The following is an 11,396-nucleotide window of genomic DNA, read 5'->3' on the forward strand; positions in this document are numbered from 1 at the left end:
GGGGGGGGGGCGGCGCTCTGCACATGCTCGCGTGCCCTGCGCGCAGGAGGCGCTCCCCGCGGGCTGCCGCGTGGGGGCTCGGGAGTGGCCCCCGCACACCCTCCTGGGGCGGCGCGGCGCTTGCTTCCGGGGAGCGCGTGCCCCATGGCTGCGCTCGGCTCCTCCGGCGTTGCAAAAGCCGTCGCCAGCCTGGAAGACGCTGCGGGCAGCCGTGAAAGCCACGCATAATGCGAGGAGGAGCGGACCCGGGCGGGGGGTGCCGCACTCTGCACGTGCTTGGGGGCTCCTTGGAGGAGGCAGCTCGCTTCTCCTCCCTTTGCTCCTTTTCTCAGGCTCGAAAGCCGGCAGGGCTCCAACGGGGTCTGTCCCTCGTGACCCTGTCGCTGCCAGCACTGGGCGATGCAAGGTGTTTGCATGTCTTGCGAAAAGTTACTTTACACATGCTCAGAGGCGCCCGAGCACAACTTCCCTCTGATTCATTTCTCTCTTTTTGGCTTGTCTATGCAGGGGGAAGGATTGTGCCATCTCGTTACCTGGAGTATGAGAAAAAAACTTCTGAAAAGGTGATGAACTCTGGACTTGAAAGCTTGGAGTTATAGTCTTATTTTTCTTCTAAAGATGAAGGCTTTTCATATAACCAAATATATTGTTAAAAGGAAGCAGCCCCATAGTTAATATCCTGTAAATTCTGAAAAACATAGAAATAATTGCCTTACTTGATACTGCCTTCTTTTCTCGTCTTGTAGCAAAACATCTGCCCTGAATTACATTTAACTGGGGACAGTCCTAGGCACATTTAGACAGAATAAGCTCTACAGCTCCTAACATTCCCATCTGGAGTATGGAACACTGGGAGAGGTAGAGCTTTCTTTGCTCTAAACGCATGTAGGAATATGCCCCGTTCTCTCCAGTCTTCCCGGCTGGAGTCTGCAAATAGCTGCGAGTCTGTTTTATTTTTTCCTGTGTGTATGCAAAGAATGTTCAAACTACCGCACCATTGCGCTCATTCCACATGCTAGCAAAGTTATGCCCAAAATCCTACAAGCTGGGCTCCAGCAGTATGTGGACCGAGAACTACCAGAAGTACAGGCAGGGTTTTGAAGAGAGAGAGGAACTAGAGGTCAAATTGCCAACATACTCTGGATCATGGAGAAAGCTAGGGAGTTCCAGAAAAACATCTACTTCTGCTTCATTGACTATGCTAAGGCCTTTGATTGTGTGGATCACAACAAATTGTGGCAAGTTCTTAAAGAGATGGAAGTACCAGACCATCTTATTTGTCTCTTGAGAAACCTGTATGTGGGTCAAGAAGCAACAGTGAGAACTGGACACGGAACCACTGACTGGTTCAAAATTGAGAAAGGAGTTCGGCAAGGCTGTATACTGTCGCCCTGCCTATTTAACTTATATGCAGGGCACATCATGAGAAAGGCGGGGCTGGATGAATCATCAGCTGGAATTAAGATTGCTGGGAGAAATACAGTGGTCTCTCGGCTCATGAACGCCTCAGTTCACAACCAAATTGGGTCGCAAATTTTCTGCCCATCTTCCCTGCATGATCGCGATCGCACAATTATCATTTGGACTCTCCCTCCAAACAACAACCTCCCCCCCACCTGAGTTAGTGTTCTCCACTGTACTGTACCCTACTTTGTTACTTTGTTGTTCTTTGTCAATTTGTTAAAAATTTTTGTGATAAAAAAAATGGTTGCAGAAAGGATTAACCTTATTTACATTGAACTTTATGGGGAAATTTGACTTGGGTAATGACCAATTTGGGTCATGACCAGAGACCAGAGGAATGGATTAGGTTTGTGAACCAAGGTACCACTGTATCAACAACCTCAGATATGCAGATGATACCACTCTCATGGCAGAAAGTGAAGAGGAACTGAAGAGCCTCTTGATGAGGGTGAAGGAGGAGAGCGCAAAAGTTGGCCTGAAACTCAACATTAAGAAAACTAAGATCATGGCATCCGGTCCTCTCACTTCCTGGCAAATAGATGGGGAAGAAATGGAGGGAGTGACAGATTTTATTTTCCTGGGCTCCGGGATCACCGCAGACAGGGACTGCAGCCAAGGAATTAAAAGATGCTCCTTGAATGATTGAGGGCAAAGGAAGAAGGGGGCGGCAGAGGATGAGGTGGCTGGAGGGGACACTGGGGCAGTCGGCGTGAGCTTGGGCGGACTCCGGGGGATGGTGGAGGACAGGAGACCCTGGAGGAATGTCGTCCGTGAGGTCGCGATGGGTCGGACATGACTTAGTGACATAGCATAGCATAGCATGCAGCACGTATAAAATTTTAGGCCCTGTAAGTGATTGCAAAGGGTGGCAGGGGGTAGACGGTGACCCTGCTCAGGATTTCTCTTTGGGAACACGCTCGCCTCGTAAGTTCTTCCATGGACTCACTAAGGCTCCTTGTAAGCACACCTGGACCTGCTGCACCACCTTCCTTGAGACCGAAAGCCGTGAACCTGCTGCAGGGAGCAAGACATTTCCACAATACCCGCTTGCAACCTGTGCCTGCGTTTTGCTTCCACAGGGCACCTCCGCTTCCTTCACGGGGCCTCCCAAAGGGCCGGCCAAGGCGACCTCTCCAAAGAGACCATCCGCTTCAAGTCTGAAGCACAAAAGCTCCACAGGCGAGTTTTGACATGGCGGCAAAGGAGCATTCTGCAGAACCAGTTCGCGCTGTCCCCGCGGGCCCGTGCTTGCATCTGGGCTTGCACAAACTGCTGGGTGGCCCGAGGGATCGGACGCTGGCCCCGGCCTTCGCTCCTATCCAGCCTGGCTCTCGCATCCAGGATCTGAAGGCGAAGGGGGTGCTCTCTCAGAAACCCGGGGTTCCTTTGAGCATTGCTTGCTGGTCTGCATTTAAATCAGTCGGAAGCCTGTGACAGGGATTTAGGCGGGTAATTCTGTTCTTTTTTTTCCTCCCTGCCACGTTACAGAATGTGCTTCCAGCACTCTGCAGTCAACCATGCTGGCCACCAATCGCAATTTCCTGCCTGAACTGGAGGTTTCAGTGATTAAAGGTACCTGTGTCTTTGAGGGATGCAGTGCCCCCCCAGTTGCTGAGGCAACGGGATCATCCTGAACAGCAGTAAGAAAAGCCCCGTAGGATCAGACGAAAGGTCCACCCATTTGAGCACCCTGTGCACTTGCTGGCAAGCCCTCTGCTGCCCGGGATCCTCGGGAACCGGTGTCCCAGTTGGCACCGCTGCTCGCAGGGAAGCTGTTCCAGTCCACGGATGCTTTTCGCTGCCCTTCTCTGCGCGCGGGGGAAGCTGTGTTTACAAAACAAGGTGGAGGCTGGGAAATCGGAGCGCCTAAAGGCAGGCAAAACACCAGTGACCACAGATGGTCGGAAATTAGTTATTGGCCCCATCCGCCTGGAGGGCACCGATCCTTTCCCAGAGAGTGGCAGGGCAGCTGCTCGAGCTGCTCCTTGGCAGACCATGGGCCTCCTCTCAAACCGCCACTGCCAGTACAAACCGCCGCATTTCTCGCGTTTTCTTCAGCTATACATGTCCGCCCTTTTGCTCTTGCCCCAGGGAGGGCTACGCCCCTGTTTGAAAGGGGATTTCAGGGGCACGGCTGGCCGGCATGTGGGGAGAGAAGCAGAACGAGCTGAAATTTCCCCTGCTAGCCCATGCAATCCAGCACCCTTCAGATGCTTTGGACTGCAAGTCCCATCATTCTCCGCTGGCATGACATCCGGCAGGTGCCACCTTGGCAAAGGATGCTTTGGGTTATTTTCAGCTTGGTGGGGATGTGTCCACCTTTCTAGCCCTGAGCACGACCCTCGTGGTCGGGGTGCCTCGACCCACTGACCCTGTTGGAGCCTGTCTTTCATGTCCGTCTCTCCTTGCCTCTGGCCTCCCAGACAAGAGGAACCGCCAGACCACGGTTTTGACGCTTGCCAAAGACGCCCCCAGAAGAAACCCAGCCGTGGTAAGCAGCGCGAGTCACTCCGGCAACGAGCCTGTGTGATGCCCGGGGACGCCTCGAATCGGCCACGGCCCGGTCAGGGCCCTGCGCGGTGCCTGCCTGTTTGCTGCAGTGCCGGGGAAGCAGAGTGTCTCCAGATGCTTTGCCTGGCCGCCCCCGGTGGCCCCTTGCCGGGCGGCTGCGAGGCGGGCGGTCCTCCGACGGCCCCTGGCAGCTGCTTCGTTCGCACCAGGAGACGCTGCAGCGGTTGTGGGGGCCAGCGGCACTGCAGGTCGTGGAAGCTGCCTTCCCCGGACATCCGAAGGCGCTCCGCTGCTTCTGTGAGGCGCGACAGAGTGCCCGTGCGCACTGGTCCTGGGGGTCCCGGCAGAGCGTGTCCCTCCTGGAGATTTGGGGGCAGCATGGCAGAATGGGTGGAAGTCTACATCTTGGGGCTTGTTTAGCGCTTCCTGTGTCGCAGCTGCTCGGGGTTGGTCTGTTGAGAAACAGGCCGCCTCTCCTGCCCTGGGCCTGTCGCGAGGAGGAACTCTGCTTTGCGTTTGATCAGGTGCCTCCGGACGCCAATGATCTGATTGAGATGCTGGATTCCCAGACGCTGCTGCTGAACTATGCCTCCATGGAGGTAAAGGCTGCCAGGCATCTTGCCCGGGAGAGGGGACCTTGCTCAGCACCAGGCCAAATAGCTCATTGGGAAAAGTTGCGTGGGGCGGCCATTTGGTCTGGCGATGTTGCGGGTGGGGCTCAGGTGTCGTCCTTGGAAGCCTGTGCACAAGTAAGGCAGCCGAAACTCAGTGGGTCTACTCACACGCAAGCACAGCTGTTCATTCAGCAGCGTTTTCAAGTTACAGCCTCGGTTTGTCTGCTAAAAGGAGCTTGGATCCCTTGCCTTCAAAGCACACCGCTCAGTTCGTCGAGGTATTTTTAAAAGTCATGTTATTTGCAAAGTTGTGCCCAACCTTCGCGACCCCATGGACAACGTTCCTCCAGGTTCTCCTGTCCCCCACCATCGCCCGGAGTCCACCTGAGCTAGTGTTGCCTCCACTAGCTTTGTTGTTGCTCAGACTTCCTAAGGCCCATCTGACTTCACCTTCCAGGATGTCTGGCTCGAGGTCAGAGACCACCCCATTGTGGTTATCAGGGACGTTAAGCTCTTTCTTGTTAGTTCTTCTGTGTAATCTTGCCACCTCTTCTTAATCTCGTCTGCCTCTGTTAGGTCCCTGCCATTTTGGTCCTTTTTCATGCCCATCTTTGCATGAAATGTTCCCTTCGTATCTCCAATTTTCTTGAAGAGATCTCTGGTCCTCCCTTTTCTATTGTTTCCCTCTATTTCCTTCTTATCTCTTCTAGCTATTGGCTTTGCTCTTCCTGGCGCTACTAGTACTAGCCCTCTGCTCTTCCCCAGGAGCACATTGGACACCTTCCAACCTGAGGGGCTCATCTTCCGGCATCATATCTTTTTGCCTTTTGGGGATTTCATGGCAAGGGAACTGGAGTGGGCTGCCATTTCCTTCTCCAGTGGGTCACGTTTTGTCAGAGCTCTCTGCCATGACCCGTCCGTCTTGGGTGCCCCTGCACGGCATAGCTCATCGCTTCATTGCGCTGTGAAGCCCCTTCATACAAGCCCTTCGCCACGGCAAGGCAGTGATCCATGAAGGGGTTTAAAAAGTTAGCGGCTTTCAGATATCCATCTATTCAATTTAGGTGTTGCTCCACTAGCCTGCGGCTCTCTGGCCCTTGCAAACACTCTTTTGATGCTGGAGTGGTGATCAGCAACTGGCAGAAGCGACCTGTGCGCTGGATCCAGGACGTCTTAAGGAAGGCGGACTTTGGAGGCCGGCCGCCTTGCTCTTTATGGCTTTGACTGAGGGGACTTTGTGTTGTGGCAGATGGAGAAGACCCTGGCCCTTCTGGAAGAGCAGGCTGAGAGCAACTTGTTGGTCCTCTCCGAGGAAGTGGAGAAGCTGCAGGAGGAGATACATGGGAACCGGCGCAGGTTGCAGCGCCGGAACGACAGCAAGATCTCTCAGATGCTGGACATACAAGTTGGTCGGCTTTTTCAGTACAGCTTCGTGTACAATATTTGCATGCCGCTTTGTGTCCTCCATGGGGAGCCCCCAGAGCGACTTGCCAGTGGGATCGGTGTAAAACAAGCCCGGGCGTAAACGGGAAGTAGGGGAACAGGGATCTTGCAAGCGACTCCTGAGCAGAGGGGTTGGCTTGGCTGCTGCACAGGCTGGGAGGGAGGGGCCCGGGGGGGCCCGTTTGGTCTCACATGGGGGAATGGTGCCCTCTGGGCTCCTCTGTGCATTTGTAGGTAGGTAGGCACCTTTCCCCCGGGCTGCCTCAAAGAGTGTGGTGTTGCGGTGAGGACAAAACAAGGGTGTGAGGCTAGCCTTGGCCCAGGACTCGGTGGAGGTGCGTGCGAGGTGGAGGAACATCAGCCTTTCAGCCCACTTAGGGCCTGCTTTGCTTCTTGCTGAGAGGCAGAGGTGAGCTCGGGCAACCTGGCAGCCTTGCTCTACTCTGTTTACTTGAGAGTAAACACCTTCTTCCCTGTTTGCCCTCCCGCCCCCTGAGATCGGCGGCAGAGGCCCTCCTCCGGGAGAGACATCAGGAGGCAAAGTACCCGGAGCAGGGCCTTCTCTGCGGTGGTGCCCCAACTGTGGAATGCGCTCCCCAGAGAGGTCCGCCTGGCGCCGTCGTTATTTGCTTTTTGGTGCCAGGCTAAGACCTTTTTATTTCAACAATATTTTAATAACATTTAATATCAGCTTATAGGTTTTAATTTGCAGCCAGGATGGATCTGGATTTTATGTGTATTATGTTTTATTTTATGTAAGCCGTCCCGAGGCTATGCGATGGGATGGCATACAAGTACTCTATATACATACATACATACTCTGTGTGGCGCCAGCAGTCTTGGCCCATCAGTCGCTGTGCTTGTAATGCCACCTTTCTTCCAGATGGCATCCAGCAGAGAACGATGGTAATAGAACAGGGGCATGCCTAGAAACCTCTGATGCTCGCACGCACGCACCCACCCACCCACCTGTGCATGCGCACCTGCAACAGGTTCTATGCACAGAGATGCTGTTGGAAAGCATGCCGAATTTGGCATTCTCTGAGCTGGGGCGGGGGCTGCCGGAGCGTTCTGTGGGGGGCTGGCTGAGGCCTGGCGAGGAAGTCTCATGGATCTTCTTCCCTTCGCCGTGGTGTCCAGCTGGAAGTGCTCGACCCCGTTGCGGAGCTCTGTGCCCACTTTGAGGAAGCGTACAGGCACTTCGCTACCACCCTGGACTTGACGAGACATGAGCTGCCCATGAAAGCGCTCACCGTGGGCGAGACAAACGCCCAGGACCTGGGTAGGGAAATCTCTCACAGTTGCTGTGGGCCGCCACAGGTAAAAGGTGCAGCAGGTTCTGCTGCAGTGGAGGTGGGGGCCGTGATGGGTGTTGGGCCGCGACACCGGCTACTCCCAGCCAAGAGGACGGCCCAGCGCAGCGGCTGAAATCTCGCCACACTCCCCGTGTTCTGCATGATGTGTTTGTGCAAGATTCCTGCCAGCCCCGCCTGAGTTCTGAACTCCCAAGGGATGGGTTGGGGTGGGGGGGAGACCATGCTTGAAGGGGGCACTGGCTGCGGCACCCCTTGCGTGCCCGTGGGCTAACGGCCACCTCTTTCAACAGCCGGCTTGGAGAATGCCCTGGCTGAGAGTCGGAGCCTGCTGAGCGAAGTGCTCCAGCCTCATTCCAGGGAGAATGTCAAGGCCCTGCCTCTGCTGAAGGAGCTGACTGAGGCATCGCAGAAACTGGACGAGGAGCTGTCAAGGTAGTGGGGGTGCAAGCGGGATGCTTCCGAGGGGGGGGCTTTTCCCCTCTTGCGGTGAGCAGAAGGGCGTTCTCGCTGTGCTGAGGCAGCGAGAGGAGCCTGGCCTGCAGGCATGAGGCAGTCCGGACTCTTCCGCAGAGGGAGGGTTTCGATGTTCCTGGGAAGCAGATCCTGGGTGAGCATTGGGAGCGGCTTCCCGGCCGGGAAGGCCGTTTGGTGATGGCAGCACAGGAAGTGCATCTTCCGCCTCGCTGGGTGCTGCAGGCAGAGGCTCCGTGGCCGCTTCCTGCGGGTGCTTGCGTGGATGCAATTCCTCCCTGGTGCTGAGCACCTGCGCACCACGACCACCTCTGAGGCCCTTTTCTAAGGGAGGATCAGAGCTTGGCAACAAAAGGGGGGCCTTCTCGCTGCCTCCCCAGCACAGCCCCCTTATTTGGCAGCAGGGCAGACCTTTCTCTAAGTTGTTGGAGAACACGTCCCACGGATTTTAACCGGTCCCGGGATCCATGCCCCTTATTTTTAAAAGTGTCTTTGTGTCTGCATAGTTGGCCAAGCGTGTTCCAGTGCAGTCCTTTTCTGCTACCTCTTCTCAAAAGCACCCACAGAGCTCGCACTGTTTGAAAAATGCAATGCAACTGCAACCGCAGTATGTTTTACAAACACTAAGAAATAAACATCAGAAGGGGGTGGGCAAGCAAGGCAAAACACGGTGCCAGCAGGACGGCTCCTGGGTGGCGGGCCCGTCCCGCTTCCCACGCAGCCCAGTCAGCTGCTGCCTTCTCCTTAGGAGCTTTGAGCAAGTGGTGGAACTCTCTGCTGAAGTAAGCAAGGAAGCCGCCCTGCACTGTCAGCAAGTGAATGAAGACCGCCTGGGAATGGAGATCATGGAGCCCCTGTACTTCAAGTAGGGCGAGGCAAGCACCCACAGCGCGGGCTGCTCGGGCTGTCGGTCAGTCGACGGAAGTACGGTGCCTTTTTTGCTGCCTGAGCCCCCTCGCCTGTCAGGAAGGGTTGCTGCCATATCTTAGAAGAAGGTGACTGGACTGGGTCTGATGAGGTGTGAACGCCAGGAATCCTTCCTCTTCCTCCTCGTGTCCCTTGAAGTCGAGGTTCTTTCCTATTCAAGCAACATTCACTACGATAATTGCACAGTTTAATCTTTTGCATTATAATTAAAACACTTCTGCACTGCAAGTCTGTTTTTTCTAGTCGCCGTTGGGACCTCCACTTGCCTTATTTCCGCCTTCCCCAAGCGAGTGCCTCTCAGATGTGTGGGGCTGTTACAAGTCCTGGCTTCCCTCGGGGCAAGCCAAGAGGGGCAGTGCAGCCCATCTGAAGAATGCTGGGCTGAGGGAAAGCTGCCACGACGTGCCTTTCAGCGTGTACTCGTGTGTGTGTGTGTGTCATGAGATGTTTCTGTCCCAGTCTCCCTCATAAAAGCTTCCCAGAACCGTTTGCACGGGCCCAACAGGAAATTGAGTCTGTCATCTAAAATCTACCAGGCCAAAGGAAGACGGGGTGAGGATGGAGGAGAACAAGCAAGCAACTTTGGGTACCACTTTATAAAATTTCAAAGTTGAGGGAGAGAAGAAAGAGCTGAGTGGAGCTGCTCTCAGCTGAGTTTATAGTGTAGCCCTGAACCTGCATCTTTTCCCTACTGTAAGCTGATAATCGCTGCTGCAAGGTGAGAATTTATCCAGCATTGCAATAGGGATAGGTCGATGCAGATAGTAATGGTATTTGAGTACAAGGTATGTAGCGGTAAAGTGGAAGGAAGAAGGGAAACAGCAGCGCTAACGGGCCCTAGAAGATGCCATTAAATCAGTACGAACAAGCAGCCTGCATCTGCCAGCGCATGCGGCGATCAGCCAAGGTGAGATCATCTGTGTGAGCAACTCCGAAAACTGACAATGTCCATGCAAACTTCTGCCAGGATAAACATGTTAGTCTTTAGGATGCCATAAGGTTCCCTATTGTCCTCCTGGAGCCCTCTTTGAAGGAAATCAGGAGGGTAGCTACTTGGGGAAGGGCTTTTTTGGTGGTGGTGCCCCGACTGGAAGATTCTCCCAGAGAGGTTTACCTAGCGCCTCAGTTTATTTTTTCAGCATTAGATGAAGACCTTTTTATTTTACTGGGATTTTAACAGTTAATTACTCTTATCTTTGATTTTATAATAATTTAACAAATGTAGAGAGTTGTGTGTTGCTTGTTGTATATGGTTGTTTTGTTTTTGGTAAGCAGTCCAGAGACTTTCAGTATTGGAAGGCATATAAAAACTTTAAATAAATAGTTTTACAGATGGTTGTCTGACTTTAGGGAGAGGAAAATTCCAGAGGAGGTTTAAAGCGATGGGACAGCATGCAAAAATTCTAAATAAATAGTGCATCTACTCAACCTAACAGAAGCCACCACCAAATTTTTATTTGCTCTACTTTGTTGTTGTTAGTTGCAAAGTCATGTTCGACCCATTGTGACCACATGGGCAACCTTCCTCCAAGCCTTCCTGTCCTCCACCATCTACCTGAGCTCACCCCCACCGCCCCAGTGCCTCCATCCAGCCCCCTCATCCTCTGCTACCCCCTTTTTCTTTTGCTGTCAATCATTCCCAGCATCAGGCTCTTCTCCAGGGAGTCCTTCCTTCTCATCAGGTGGCCAAAGCATTTGAGCTTCATCTTCAGGATCTGGCCTTCTGAAGAGCAGTCAGGGTTGAGCTCCTCTAGGACTGACCGGTTTGATCGCCTTGCGGTCCAAGGGACTCGCAGAGTCTCCTCCAGCACCACAATCCAAAGGCCTCAATCCTTTGGCGCTCAGCCTTCCTTATGGTCCAGCTCTCACAGCCATGCATTGCAATTTTGCCTTTTGGCACTGTCCGTGGGGTTTTCATGGCAAGGGTCCTGGAGTGGGCGGCCGTTTCCTTCTCCAGGGGGTCACCTTTGGCCAGAGCTCCCTGCTATGGCCTGTCCGCCTTGAGTGCCCCTGCACGGCATAGCTCATCGCTTCGTTGCGCTGCACAAGCCCCTTCGCCACAGCAAGGCAGTGATCCATGAAGAGGTGCTCTACTTTAAAGTACCTGAAAAAAAAAATTGTGAGCATGTAAGTGAAAACTAAAAACGTACTAGAAAACTGGAAAGACCAAAACCATTCCAGCACCTATGACCAAATTAAAACCAGCAGAAGAATAAAGAATGACAAGCAGTGAAGAATAAATTAAAACAGTGGGAAAGGTTCTAGGTCCCCTGCTGAACGATAATAGATGTACTGTTTTATTGTTTTAATTTTATGTTGTAAGCCGTCCCGAGATTTTGAGGCATGAGGGGATGGTATATAAAAGTTTTAAATAAGAAATAATAAAATGTATGATGGCACAAAGAATAGTAGAAACTGCCATCAAAATCGATGCAGGAGCATGCATCGCCTTTTTATATGGGACAAAAAGCCCTCTTGGGTGGGACTTGCCAGGGACCCTCTGGCATAGAAGCAGAAAGCTGGTCAGAAGGGGCCTCCCAGGCCATCCAGTCTGACCCCGTCTCCAGCCAGCTGTGCTCAAGGAATTTCCAGCATGTGCTTGGCTAACCTTTCCTTGAACACCCTCCGCCACCTCCCTTGGAAGCCCTTT

The 11,396-nt window shown here is 53.4% G+C and overlaps 1 protein-coding gene across 1 annotated transcript; it reads left to right on the plus strand.

Moving 5' to 3' along the window:
- Window positions 1–523: 523 nt before the first annotated feature.
- On the plus strand, window positions 524–8,974 carry HAUS8 (HAUS augmin like complex subunit 8). Its single transcript, XM_044456034.1, has 9 exons — window positions 524–563; window positions 2,544–2,643; window positions 2,953–3,036; window positions 3,888–3,955; window positions 4,500–4,574; window positions 5,839–5,994; window positions 7,173–7,314; window positions 7,639–7,780; window positions 8,568–8,974. Exons 3-9 carry the CDS (start codon window positions 2,982–2,984, stop codon window positions 8,686–8,688), a joined length of 759 nt encoding a protein of 252 aa, XP_044311969.1. The 5' UTR covers window positions 524–563; window positions 2,544–2,643; window positions 2,953–2,981; the 3' UTR covers window positions 8,689–8,974.
- The last annotated feature ends 2,422 nt before the right edge of the window (window positions 8,975–11,396 follow it).

Source organism: Varanus komodoensis, unplaced genomic scaffold (assembly GCF_004798865.1).
Source record: "Varanus komodoensis strain SLA01 unplaced genomic scaffold, ASM479886v1 scaffold80, whole genome shotgun sequence".
Taxonomy (NCBI): domain Eukaryota; kingdom Metazoa; phylum Chordata; class Lepidosauria; order Squamata; family Varanidae; genus Varanus; species Varanus komodoensis.

Excerpts from the sequence above, each read along its gene's own strand:
- HAUS8 (XM_044456034.1), top strand. The coding sequence starts at position 2,982 with ATGCTGGCCACCAATCGCAATTTCCTGCCTGAACTGGAGGTTTCAGTG. Across the intron at positions 3,037-3,887 it reads GGAGGTTTCAGTGATTAAAG|ACAAGAGGAACCGCCAGACC; the intron begins GTACCTGTGTCT and ends CTGGCCTCCCAG. Across the intron at positions 7,315-7,638 it reads GACAAACGCCCAGGACCTGG|CCGGCTTGGAGAATGCCCTG; the intron begins GTAGGGAAATCT and ends CTCTTTCAACAG.